The following is a 13,249-nucleotide window of genomic DNA, read 5'->3' on the forward strand; positions in this document are numbered from 1 at the left end:
TGTAAATGAGATAGTAAAATCAAAATATTGTGTTTTTTTGTTTCTAACTTGGGATAATCTGAAATAGAATACGATATAATATCCTCATTTATTTTAGAAACTCAAGGACAAGAAGCAATAATGTCCAGCAAAATACAAATCCAGAAAAAAAAATGCACTACTACTATAGTATATAGAAAGGTGGGTAATAATGTAAGATGCCAAAACACAATGATACAAACGAATTACAGCATGATGCATGCTTCTCTGTCTTGAAAGAATACAACTCTCTCTTACTTCCTAAGGACGACCGTCTGCCTCTCAATGGTTTCAATCTTATTCCAAACCAGATAGGAACAAAACAAACACATCAAGAAACGCACCTCGAGGCGCCCACGCCAAGACAGTCGGACACATAACTCAGCGCTTCCTCCTCTCTCCTCGTTCAGTTAGACGCATCCCTGCTGTAGTATTGGTCGAGTGTCTTGGCTGGAATGCGGTGAAGAAGCTCCCTAGGAAAGATTCGAAGCAGGGTCCACGCCAAGTCTAGTGACTGGAAGATGTTGCGCGTGTCATAAGCTCCTTGCGCCACAAACTTCTTCTCGAATTTATCAAGGAACTCGAGATACAGCTGTACAACCATGTGGAGTTAGTAATCTAAACTAGTTGCCGTTGGGAATTGAATACAAGAAATGGCCATGTGTGTACGGGATACAGACCAGGTCTTCGGAGGAAAGAGCTTCCTCACCAACCACGGCTTTCATCGCCTGGACATCCTTCCCAATGGCATAGTTTGCATATAGCTGAGAATAGTAAATCCGAGGAAGAAGAAATTAGTGCAAATTCAACTGAATCCTTCGGCCAGTCAGAGGAAATCAGAATCAGTGAAACGAAAGTTGGAAGTGTACTACCTGGTTGGATACATCAGAGTGATCCCGACGTGTCATTCCCTCACCAATGGCACTCTACAACATATTCAAGCAGCAATAGTAGCACCTTCACTATCTTAACTAGTTCCTCAAATATAGATATAATGAACACACATGTCCTTACCTTCATTAGACGAGACAAGGATGGCAGCACATTGATTGGAGGATATATCTGTCAATTCAGGCAGATATCTATTAAGCTGAAACCGGAATATACCTAAATTCATAAACAAGAAAGAAGGCCCAAAGATACAAGTGGTTCTGTGATTAGATAATAATGGGGTGCATCAACCTCACTTTACCTGCCTATTGTAAAGTTGTCTGTCAATGTATATCTGTCCCTCGGTAATATACCCCGTGAGATCCGGGGTAGGATGTGTAATATCTGAGAATATTCGACAGAAAAGAAAAGGATTAACATTGATTTGTAACAGTGAAAGTGAGATAGTTAGGAGAAATTTATAGGTGTATGTATTACCATCATTAGGCATGGTTAATATAGGAATTTGAGTAATGGATCCTTTTCGTCCTTCAATACGTCCAGCTCGCTCGTATATGGTAGCCAGGTCAGTGTACATATAACCAGGATACCCACGCCTCCCAGGAACTTCCTCTCGAGCAGCAGACACCTAAGACGAAAATATGATCTCTAGCCCTTATCTTTCGACTTTCACTTGGAAGAGGAATAGCTAATACACATACTAACGGACAGCCAAGATGGGGTGCGTAAAAACACTTGTAACGGCACTTTTCACTTGAAAAAAGTTCATAGAATGTGAAATAAGGGGTACCAAACATTTCTAAATAAATCTTAGAAGAAGATAGAATTGTCGGTTAACAGCTGATAAAGCAGGAAGGATGTTCAGATATTACCTCACGAAGAGCATCAGCATAGGAACTCATATCTGTCAATATGACAAGAACATGCTTGCCACATTCATATGCTAAGTATTCTGCAGTTGTCAGGGCAATCCGAGGAGTAATAATACGTTCTATTGTAGGGTCATTGGCCTGAAGAAAATAAGAGATTAAATATGGGAGACCATCTCAAACCAAGATTTATGTAATAAAACAGTCTAGAACGAGGTCATCAGCATAATTACCAAGTTCAGGAAAAGGGTCACCCGCTCCATTGACCCATTCTCCTCAAAATCACGTTTGAAGAACTGTGCTGTCTCCATGTTTACTCCCATAGCTGCAAAGACAATGGCAAAGTTGTCCTCTTCGCCACCCTGTTGCACAGCATAGATGATAAAACTATGTCAATGGAAAAAGCTAGAGGAATCAAAAAAAGATTAAGCTAGAACCTAGAAGAAACTTTCCAGCGGTAACACCATACCTCAAGAAGATTCTCAGTTTTCTCCAGACGTTTCACCAAGCCTGCCTGGCGACAAATCTGGGCAGCAATTTCATTGTGGGGAAGACCAGCAGCAGAAAATAGAGGAATCTTCTGACCTCGGGCAATTGAGTTCATGACATCGATTGTTGAAATTCCAGTCTGTATCATTTCTTCAGGATAGGTTCTCTCACTAGGATTGATGGAACTCCCTGGCCCAAGGGCAAGAAGTTAGAGAATACATCAACTGTGAAATGGTCCAATGTACACCAAGGACACTTCTATATTAGTAGTACTTGCCTGATATATCTAAGTAGGCCTCTGGAAGAATAGGAGGGCCGTTGTCAATGGGCTTTCCAGAACCATTAAAAATACGACCAAGCATGTCCAATGAGACCGGTGTTTTCAAAACCTGCAAACAAGTTATAGCCAATTTCCATGAAACCAATTTAAATACCAAAGACTTAATTAATACTGCACCAGGGTAAAATCAGCCCATTTACCCCTAAAACAACCTCAACAACAACAAAAACAACAAAATTAAACTTTGTCACATATAATGAATGCATAAATGTATTCCAAAAACGGTAGTCAACAGAATTTACTAAAAAAGTTCACGCTTTTTGAAAGTCCATTCATAAACTTCAGTGCATCTAAAGATCTTATGGACCAATCATTAGTCTATCTAGGAAGAACTAACACAACTAACATGACAATGAATATCCTCGATGATTAATAATGTGATAACTTAAATAATAATTTCAATTTTTCCCATTGAAGTACCAAAGGGTAAATTTCCCTTCTCTCTCTCGCTATAACAGAATGGGTGTGGATGTTCAGGGATTAAAGTAGACTGCAAAGACAAAACTATGCCAAGAGAATATGAGTTCATCTTACTGCACTAGCGAGATAACAGAAAGAAGCTGAGAGAAATAACGGCCAAAAAAAAAAGAGGAAGCATTTGTACCTCCCCGGTAAACTGGACAGTAGTGTATTTGTTGTCAATTCCAGATGTTCCTTCAAAAACCTGATAAATAGAACAAAGGATTTCAATTATACTATCTAATACTACAAGAAGCAGATGGAAAGAACTGACTAGGTAAATGCAGAAAATAAAATCCAAGCAGATATGCAAAGAACAAACAATTCAAGCACTCTCCAAAATGGCAGTACAGCTGATTAGTCAACAAGGAGACTTTTGAGGAGAGAGCGTATACTTGTGGAAAGGAGTATGTAATCCTTACAATTGCAAAAATATCAAGGAAAAAAGTTCCGAAGGTTGCAAAATACAAAGCAATAAATTATTATGGCAGTAACCTGGACAACAGCCTTCTCTCCATCAACCTCCAGGACTTGCCCCCGGCGGGTTGTTCCATCTCCCAAGCGAATGTTGACAATTTCCTGGTACTTGGGTCCCTGACAAAAGTTTGGAATCCACCTAAGTTATATTGTTTCAGATTCCATAGGAGAGTTGCACAGACAGAAGAAATGAATAAGGAGTACAATGTCACCTTGACTTTGTCTAGGATAACAAGAGGTCCAGCAACACCAGAGACTGTTCTATATTCTGAGAAATTTTGAAGATCATCATACTATGAACTTTATAGTATATCAGTATATACGTAAAGGGAATATTTACACATTTTTTTACATAATTACATTAATAACTTGGGGAAACAGGCCTTTGGTAGATTCGAGAAACACATAAATTGATGATGCTTGGTTATGCATGGACTGGTGATTTACATAAACATCTATGCAATTATGTGAACAGAAAGATAACTGGTTACAGTTTGAGAGTATACCCATTCCAATCTCTAGTGTTCCCTCCTCCATGTCAATGGTGTTTTGTGTCACACCCATATTCAACCTACAATATTAGACAATATTTCAGACCAAATCGGACATGTGTGTGTGTGTGGGGAGAGACAGAGAGAGAGAGAGTAAATTCCAATTGATTTGAAGCAATTAGTCCCAGGGCATCTCAAAAACATGACTAGACCTCAATCTATATCTCCTGCGAGCATGCAGAGAGGCATAACATATGTTTGGCTAACTAGAGAAACTCTCCCTCAACTCCCTAACTTTACACAGTACTTCGAGTTAAACATGTAGTCATGAGAATAAGGAGGTCAGCTGAACCCTGAAGCCCAGCTTACACATTGCTGCTTGCTAACCAGTAGACTGCTCCTAATTGCTTATCGATTCAATAACCAAAATCATACTATCTACGATCTACCAGTGTAAACCAAATAAATACAGATCATTAACACATTCCATTCACATTCCTCATCAAAAGTTTGCCAACATTTCCACATGAAAGGATTACACTTAACAGCTACAAAAAGCATTGTACAATAATTGAGTTTCAACACAGATCACCGCAATTAAAAAGGAACAAAAACTACTACTATCTCTTTCCCCTCAGATTCTCCCTCCCAATGCACAACAGCAACGACAACTGATGTACGGATCAAATTTAACTCCACGAACAGCATAATCGATGATCAATTAAACTGAATATGCTTAAAGCTGGATCTAAAAAGAGGCATACCTTTTCACTGAATCGCAATCAGAGAGAAAGCGATGAGAATTGCAGTGAGATCTGACGATTGGAACCAAATGGATTGTCAGTATTTCGAGTCACGTATCATGTGATGATTTTTTTTTCTTTTTTTTATTATGAATAATTTTACTGAAATGAAATGAAAAGGAAAAACGAAAAATTGAGTGTACAACTCGCGGAAGCGTGGTTTACTGCAGCTGCAACTTTTTACCCGCGAATGTACAATACAATCAAGCGTAGACCATCGCCATGGAGATAGGTTATGAATCAGTAAGAGGGAATTAGTTCGAATCGAACGGTTTAGAAGGCAACACGTTGCGCTTGATTATGATTATGTGGTGGTGATTATGGTGACAAAGACAACCTCGACATATATTTTATTCAACAAATTATCCACAATCACTATAAGGTTAATCAAATTCTATTCAGTATGCAATGGGGAATTGCATACAAAATCCAAATTTAATTTTTTTCACGACCAAACTTCTCAATTTCCAAAACTTACCCAATTTTGTTTAACAATTACTACATAGTTGTTAACATGATTCAATAATTTGTTCACAATATCTTTTTTATTAACTAAATTTGTAAAAATACTCCCTCATAATTTTTAAGAAATACTCATGAACTAATAAGAAGTTAATAGAATATGAATTTTATTTTTATATAGTTTTATAGTAATAAAATTTGAATAAAATGATAGGAGTTTCAAGAAATGTGGAGTTTTTTGTTAGTTATAATAAAAACGGAATATTACTTCCATCAATGGATTTAATTCATGTATGTGCGGGCACGCACACTACGATCTGACCGATTGAACCATGAATCAATAGTTTGACCAGTTCATTTACCGATCCAGTTTTTGACAGTTTCACCGGTTCGCTCACCAATCCAGTTTTTTTAAATATTGCCCGCAACTATGTGTACCCAATCAAGGGTAATTAGTAAATAGTACTACTTATTTGTGATTGGCAACAAAAAACGAGACATAGCATAATGAACAAAATGATTGATCAACAATCATCATTTGTAATCATCATAAACATAGCCATGCAATCTTGCATATATCATCATACAAAGGAAGGAAAGCAGAGTATCATGAGACAAAAAAAAGTTATAGGTATGGAAGTTTCAGCTATAAAATCTGTTTATAAAAGTGGTGACAATGGGAAACATGGGGGGATTTACAAAAAAAGCTCAAGTATGATAGGAGGATTCCAGAACTAGCAAGTCTCGGGGTTAAAAAAAAGTTACAGTGTACATTAAAGAATTCAAGGGCTGCTGCTCAAGAAGCTACCTGTATATTCATTCATCCATCAGGTGAAACAAATCGGCGTAGCGTCAAGTTGTTGCCGGTTCTGCTGGTGTTGTGAAAGGCGCGAGGTGATTTGGAGGGATGGTGATGCCGCTCCCCTTCACGGATATGTTGGGGCTCCGGCCCGAACTAGCCCTGCTCACGAGATGAGAGTCGATAAACAACACCACTACAGTTATGTCGTCGTGGAAATGACGACGGACTCCACGGTCGATTTTCTTCAGGTCTGAATACCTCATCTCCCTTTTCTTTGCTGCCTCTTGCAAAGCTGCTTTCACTAATCTCCTAGCACTCCCCTGGACAATTTAACCATTTTTGAGGTATGGAATCTATAGCACAATTCGAAAAAGAATACGAAATAATTTGTCGAACCAATGTGATAACTAACAACACAGCTCTTTGCTCCCCTAGAAGCTTATATACAAATATAGGATTAAATTCTGCAGTCGATGAAGACCAAAAAAATACATGGCATAGTAGATTCCTATCAATATTCAGACAAATGAATAAAGAGAAATTGATACGTGTGAGCACGAGCTCATAACCAGAAAAGCGTGTGTGAAAACAAATGCCGAGCAGTCTACTCGCAAACTGTAACATGATCATGAGAAAGTTGCACACAACAGAGTACGGCCCGAAATAGAAATCTGCTTAAGGATTTCAGAGTTAAATATCTTACACTGTGCGGATGATTTTGGACTAGATCAACGGCCTCTTGGTTGGTAAGGTGCTCCCAGAGGCCATCAGATGCAAATATGATGAATTGGTCATGAGGCAACAGCTGTTGCACAGCGATTGCAGGGTCTGCGCTCAAAATAGGTCTTTTGAAAGGTTCACGAAGTCGGAATTTCTGGAATAGTGGCTCCCTGTTGAATTCAGCCTTTTTTAAATACACATCTCCAATTGATCTTGAGATCTGTAAGCAACACAGTTGACATCAATTCTATATTAATAATTTCAAGATCACATAATTTCGTCCAGCATGGACAGCATAAAAACCAAGTCCCTAAAACCGAGTCGAACATCAATATAGGCTAAACCAATTTGAGAGCTAAAACATAAGCATTGCACCAAGTCAGGGTCCTAATGTCTTAATATCAAGAGTTCTGCTTACTGACAAGTCATGACCACTTCACATCAAACATATAAATGAAAATTAAATTCTTGGAGTATCATAATTGATTCATATTACTGAAAGAAATGATAAGATATGGCAATGGTTTAGCTCACAACCGTGGAAATGATTAGCTGCTCAAAATTTCAAATACAAACTCGTGAAGCTCAAGCCATTATAAAGAAACAGATATGTGCAATATATCGATAATGGAAATTACACTTTGAAGACATGTAGAGCTTACTGTAAATCAATTTTAGAAAGAAAAATGTTTAATGAAATATCAGAAAGAAATGAATTTAATTACTCATTTAGCTAGTGTTGAACCCTTATACATAAAATTCTTTTTAACAAGTATCATCATGTTTCAATTTTCCAAAACCAATACAGCACCGAGACCCTTGAAGTGATATATATTATTCCAAAAACGCTTCTCATAACAGCCCTTGGATGTATAAGTTATATCCATACGATCAACATCACAATTAATGCGAAAAGAAACATGCCATCCCTGTCTTCATTATAATGAAATCAAATCAATGGTCAATGGGGAAATGATAAATTACCTGTATAAGACCCTTCACACGCCATACATTATGCTTTAAAACTACAATATGTGAATCATCAGGGTGTAAAGAGTGCAACTCCTGTCTCACTGACTCAAAACTTGCATTGTGCTCGGCTGAGAGCTGAATAGCAAGTACTTCCCCTGTTGCCTTGACAAGCCTTCCTAGAACAGCACGGGAATCACCAAGATTCGCAATATAAAGAGTTCCGTTGCAGATTATTCCTACAAGACAACAAGAACCAACCGCTGCAATCTGTGGTCTCGTAGGCCATTGTCTGCTAACAACTGAGAAGAAACCATCCTCGGTTGCTTGAAATGCCTTACGAATAACTTCTACTGACATCGACTGATGCTCCGCCGCAAACCCTGCACAATCAACCAGGACTTTAACATGATCATACTTAGCCATACACCACGTCCTCCATGTTTAAATTGAAATCAGACTCATAACTCATTTATAGTATTTGCTCCACACATGTAATAAAAAGGCAATCCCACTACATACACCCTAGATTAGATATATGTTATACTATATTTCAACCAATATTCTTTTCTAAACAAAGCAACACATCCAATCTAACTACATTTATTAGCAACTCAAAAATCTAGAAACTGTTGAGACATCAATCAAACTTCTTTCCTAAAACAAAACAACAAATTAAACCAACTAAAGTTTATAGCAACTCAAATTTCAAAATGCCATTGAGACTTACTCTTTAGATGTGGGAAGAGGTGATCATTGATGAACCGGGAGGTCTCGGGACCTCCATGCCCATCATAAATCCCCACGAAGGTGCCATAAGGGCCAGACTCAGTCGTGCTCAAACAACCAGATTCGAGCTGGCTTTGATCCTCCAGTAAATTATTTGCTTGAACTACAGCCATTGAGAACTCCCCATTGAAATGCTGCCCCAAGTCCTTATACCATAGAAGTCCATCCTGCCGGCCATTGGCATCCGAGCCTTTATGAGCATACCCGTCTGCCCATGGCCGAAAACAGGCCCTCAAAAAGTTCATTAACCCCGATAACATCCCTCATCTCGTCCAAATCACCCTCGAAAACATCCACATTTACCGCACACTCAACGATAACCTTCTCTGAACAATGAAACTTAACCCAGTCCGAATTTTCTTCTTCTTCAAACTATGCGCATTAAAAGTCTAACAACCATAAGAATTCGAACAAGTAATAACGATAATTTGAACTTAATTTCCAATTTGGGGGACACGATTACCAAGATAGGCCTCCAATGTGAAACAGATCTCCCAAATCAACAATCAGAACACGACGAGGAAGGGGCACGAGGGTTTCAAAATAAATTGGCGACGAAATTCACTTAATTTAGGTAAGAACTATTCGAATTAGGAAAAAAAATCCAACACCACGATACCTAATCAAACGAAAAAACTAAAATAATCAGTAGAAATCGAGCAATCGAAAATGAAATTCATTAATTCAACACTAGATAATTCAATTCCAAATAAACTGAAACGAATATGTCGCATGAGTTACCTTGGAGCTGATTCAGGAAGATCTCAAACTGAAAAAAACTTAGATCTGCGGATCCAGCGAATCGAAGGGGGGTTTTCACAATAAAACAGAAAAATAAAAAAGTAAGTTTCAGAAATTAGGGTTTCTAGCTTTGTAATCCAATCCTCCTCTGTGGTGTTTGTAAAGAAGATGGCGATGGAACAATGGAGCAAAATACATATAAAAAGGGGGAAAAGCAGAATATAGAGAGAGAAAATGGGAATTATGAATGAGAGAGAGAGAGTGGTAACAGCAACTGTGGTGGTATCGATGGGGAGACAAACGCCATTAAAGAAGCAACAACGGAGAGCTTCAACTTTCAATCCAGCAAAGCAGAGGACCAGTTTCGGGCTCCACTCTCTTCTTACAGATGGGTGGATTTTAGAGAGAGAAACTGTATTTATACCGTTGTAGAGAGAGAAACTGTATTTATACCGTTGTAGAGAGAGGTCGGAGGTATGAAAATAGCCACAAACTAACCAGAGGTTTTACTAATTTTATTTACTCACAAAATCAACATATGTCAACTTTAAAATGTGGAATACAATACAAGTGATTTAAATTCCTACAAATTTTATTTTACACAAAATTAATAGTATGTCTATTTATTTAAATCACTAATATTTTTAAAATTACGGTCAGTTTTATAAGATTTGAGAAATGAATATTAAATTGTAAAGTTTTTATTTTTCTTAGTTGTTTTGTTCGTGTATAAAATGACCTTGTTTGTTAAAGTAATGAAAAATATTGATGAGTATCATCAAAATACTTTTTATAAACACGGATTGGATAGTATAGAAATATATAAAAATTTCATAATTAAATATTCTATATTTAAACTTTATGGTTCTGACTAAATATTGTAATTTAAGTAGATATTGTTACCTTTAAATGGAAATGAACATTTGAGTATTCTTTATATGTTAGTGAAAACATGGTTAATTGAGTTTATTCATTGCAATGCATGGTAAATTGGATTCAAGACTTTAGAATAATTTCAACCTTTAACAATTGATTAGTTTTTTAATCCGGAATTGATGTCATACTCCAAATCAGAGTAAACACTACACTAGCCATTTATATTATATAGAGTGCTAGGTTTGGGTGAGGACTAAGGTAGGTTTTATGTACTTGCCCATTAATATTATTTAGAGCACTCGGAACGCGTTTATTTAAATGCACTCAGGAGCATTTATTTTAATGCACTGCATAGTGTGTGTACTGGTGTTTGTGCGTTACAACCTCCCACCACACCGTACTTGCACATCTTTGTTGTAAGGTGCAATTCACGTGCTCATCGTCCGCCTCGACCAATGGTAGGGCACGCGTTTGAGCGATTATAGTTGACTTTTAAATAGAATAAGAGTGGGTGCCAACCACCATGTCTTTTTCGATGAAATTATATTAGCAACTGACAAATAAAGTGATCCATAATGCTTCTGATTGTTGTTGTTGAAGTAGAAAGCGTAAAGTACGAATTAAACTCATTAATAGTATAAATATAGCCCCAAACAATGACGTGACACACGTTTGAACGATTATAGTTGACTTTTAAAAAGAATCAAGAGTCGTTGCCTACCGTCATGTCTTGCTCAATGTAATTATATTAACAACTGACAAATAAAGTGCTCTATGATGCTTATGATTGTTGTTGTTGAAGTAGAAAGCGTAAAGTACGAATGAAACTCATTAATATCATAAATATAACCTCAAACAATGATGTGACACGCGTTTGAGCGATTATAGTTGACTTTCAAAAAAGAATCATGAGTCGTTACCAACCGTGACGTCTATTTCAATATAATTATATTGGTGACTGACAAATAAGATGCTCTATAATGCCTTTTTTTTACCGTGGTTGTTGAAATAGAAAGTGTAAAATACAAATGAAACTCATTATTGATAGTATATATTTAGTGCTCCATAATGTTATTGGTTGTGGATACTTTTAATTTACCTGGTGTAAGATAACATATTTTAGTATTCATCTTATCAATACTTTTAACTGTCTCAAGTATTGATAACATAAAAGTTGTTCCGTTAGTTAGTTCATGATTCGAAACATTTTACAATATTTTGCTTTTAATAATAAATAAATTGGTAATCACCAAATGAACAATCTCTAATTTCAGGGATAGTTGGTTTATGGAGTACTAGGCACGAATCATTAGCCATTGATTAAAGTTTTAGCATCCACACAGATAAAGTATTACTACTAATTAATAAAGTAACAAGTATTAAATTAACTGTGCTAAAATGTAAATTCTAAATATTATACAAATTTCAAACTATAATTTGGACTGTTAGAAAATGTCAACAAATAACAAAACAATCAACACATTTTCAACATAACACAACAGTTGACACTGTATTGACATTTTCTGTTGATGTTATTTTGTTATGTGTTGACAATTTTTAACTATCTAAATCATAGTTTAAAGTTTATATAATATTTCGAGTTTGCAATTGATTATATCTCATTACTAATAATCATTAATCAATAAAGTGACATGCTATATATCAATTTAGGTATCAAATTCAATAAATGGAAATGTTTGGCCCATTGGTAATAAATGAGCTAATTAAGATTTAAAAATAAGCAAAAAGAATTCCATACCATTTTATTAAAATAACAAATCTCTAGTTTGCATATGTTATAAAAAATAAATTATTAACATTCTATTCACAATCTAAATAGATTTGTATTTCATAAAATGTTAATCATAACAAACATTAAATGTCTATATAGAGAAAGTAATTAATTCGAAAAATGAATTAGTCTATAGAAAACAGAATGAGAATGTGAATAATGTGAGTAATACACTTTTTCAATCATGGACTAGTGAGTTGGGCCCTTTTTTGGTGCTTGCCTCGAAATAGTATTTTTGTGCATGTGTTTATACACAGTGGGCCTATGCACTTCAATAATTATGAAAATTATTGTATGATTTTATAGTAATCTTATGTAATTATTGTAATATTTTAAAAGTATTACTTCATTCATTCGTGGTCAATGTTCCGATTTGATTTGCCATGACTTTAGAGGAATAGGTTTAATACGAATGGAAAATATTACTAGTAGAATACGAGTACTAGTTTTATATTTACTCTATTCTATTTGTTTTAGTTGAGTCATTTTTTATTTTGAGAAGTTTAAAAATAATTATGGCATTTTTATTTTTGACAAAAATATCTCTCTTTCTTACTTTATTCACTATACATTTAATGTACTATTCTTAATTTTCGTGCTAGTTAGAAACGCCTCTAATAACAAGGAACGACGGGAGTGTTAATTTTCTAATGGAACATAAATTTATTTATATTAATAAAAAAACCAGAATTTCGTTAAATTTATGAAGTTATGTTGTTAATTTGTGTATAATTTTATAGCGATAGTTTTTTTGCTAATAAAATTGTGAAATATGCTAATGGGCCCCGGCGTGAAATATATACTCCGTCATTATTTAAGCATGTTTATAATGCATAAACCATGGTATAAAAACAAAGGCATATGCATCACATGAGTACCAGCTCACTCTTGTTTGGCCAACATTTTTAATTTATTTAATTATACCAAAAAAAGATACTATTAAACTTCATTAGTTAAACATCATCAATCATAATGTTGGTTTCTGCACACGAGTATAATTAACATTTTTTGGGTATATAAATGTGATAAGTGTTAAACATGGTTATTACTATTAAAATTCGCATCCTATGCTAATACAAATAGAAGACGATGACCACGATAATATCACGAGAGCTATTATGATTATATAAATGGAAGAAGAAGATGATGATGTTGATCACGATAAAATCGAGAGAGAAATTATAACAAATTGGTTTAGCATCAATGTACTGAAATGAATCCTATGCATAAGCTTTCGAAATCAAACACTCTCTTTCAAAAT

The 13,249-nt window shown here is 35.6% G+C and overlaps 2 protein-coding genes across 2 annotated transcripts; both read right to left on the bottom strand.

Moving 5' to 3' along the window:
• Nucleotides 1-59: 59 nt before the first annotated feature.
• Nucleotides 60-4,952, bottom strand: LOC121787699 (V-type proton ATPase subunit B 2-like). Its single transcript, XM_042186515.1, has 15 exons — nt 4,799-4,952; nt 4,050-4,114; nt 3,756-3,811; nt 3,562-3,660; nt 3,212-3,271; nt 2,545-2,656; nt 2,248-2,456; nt 2,012-2,140; nt 1,782-1,919; nt 1,387-1,537; nt 1,211-1,293; nt 1,033-1,080; nt 891-944; nt 699-782; nt 60-610 (listed from the first exon to the last, which is right to left on the bottom strand). The coding sequence occupies exons 2-15, from the start codon at nt 4,105-4,107 to the stop codon at nt 425-427; spliced, it is 1,467 nt and encodes a 488-aa protein (XP_042042449.1). The 5' UTR covers nt 4,108-4,114; nt 4,799-4,952; the 3' UTR covers nt 60-424.
• Nucleotides 4,953-5,819: 867 nt separating this feature from the next.
• LOC121787514 (probable protein phosphatase 2C 46) lies at nt 5,820-9,724 on the bottom strand. The gene is made up of 6 exons (XM_042186261.1): nt 9,321-9,724; nt 9,043-9,198; nt 8,521-8,951; nt 7,806-8,173; nt 6,805-7,041; nt 5,820-6,421 (listed from the first exon to the last, which is right to left on the bottom strand). Exons 3-6 carry the CDS (start codon nt 8,837-8,839, stop codon nt 6,152-6,154), a joined length of 1,194 nt encoding a protein of 397 aa, XP_042042195.1. The 5' UTR covers nt 8,840-8,951; nt 9,043-9,198; nt 9,321-9,724; the 3' UTR covers nt 5,820-6,151.
• Between the last annotated feature and the right edge of the window lie 3,525 nt (nt 9,725-13,249).

The sequence above is a fragment of the Salvia splendens genome, chromosome 22 (genome assembly GCF_004379255.2).
Source record: "Salvia splendens isolate huo1 chromosome 22, SspV2, whole genome shotgun sequence".
Classification (NCBI taxonomy): domain Eukaryota; kingdom Viridiplantae; phylum Streptophyta; class Magnoliopsida; order Lamiales; family Lamiaceae; genus Salvia; species Salvia splendens.

What these genes read in the sequence shown, in the direction of transcription:
- LOC121787514 (XM_042186261.1), bottom strand. Translation starts at nt 8,839, where the DNA reads ATGTTATCGGGGTTAATGAACTTTTTGAGGGCCTGTTTTCGGCCATGG. An exon ending in CCTCTTCCCACATCTAAAGA is followed by an intron (nt 8,174 to 8,520) that starts GTAAGTCTCAAT and finishes TTGATTGTGCAG; the next exon opens with GGTTTGCGGCGGAGCATCAG. An exon ending in TCCAAAATCATCCGCACAGT is followed by an intron (nt 6,422 to 6,804) that starts GTAAGATATTTA and finishes TAAATTGTCCAG; the next exon opens with GGGAGTGCTAGGAGATTAGT.
- LOC121787699 (XM_042186515.1), bottom strand. Translation starts at nt 4,107, where the DNA reads ATGGGTGTGACACAAAACACCATTGACATGGAGGAGGGAACACTAGAG. An exon ending in ACTCTGATGTATCCAACCAG is followed by an intron (nt 783 to 890) that starts GTAGTACACTTC and finishes TACTATTCTCAG; the next exon opens with CTATATGCAAACTATGCCAT. An exon ending in CTCTTTCCTCCGAAGACCTG is followed by an intron (nt 611 to 698) that starts GTCTGTATCCCG and finishes ATGGTTGTACAG; the next exon opens with CTGTATCTCGAGTTCCTTGA.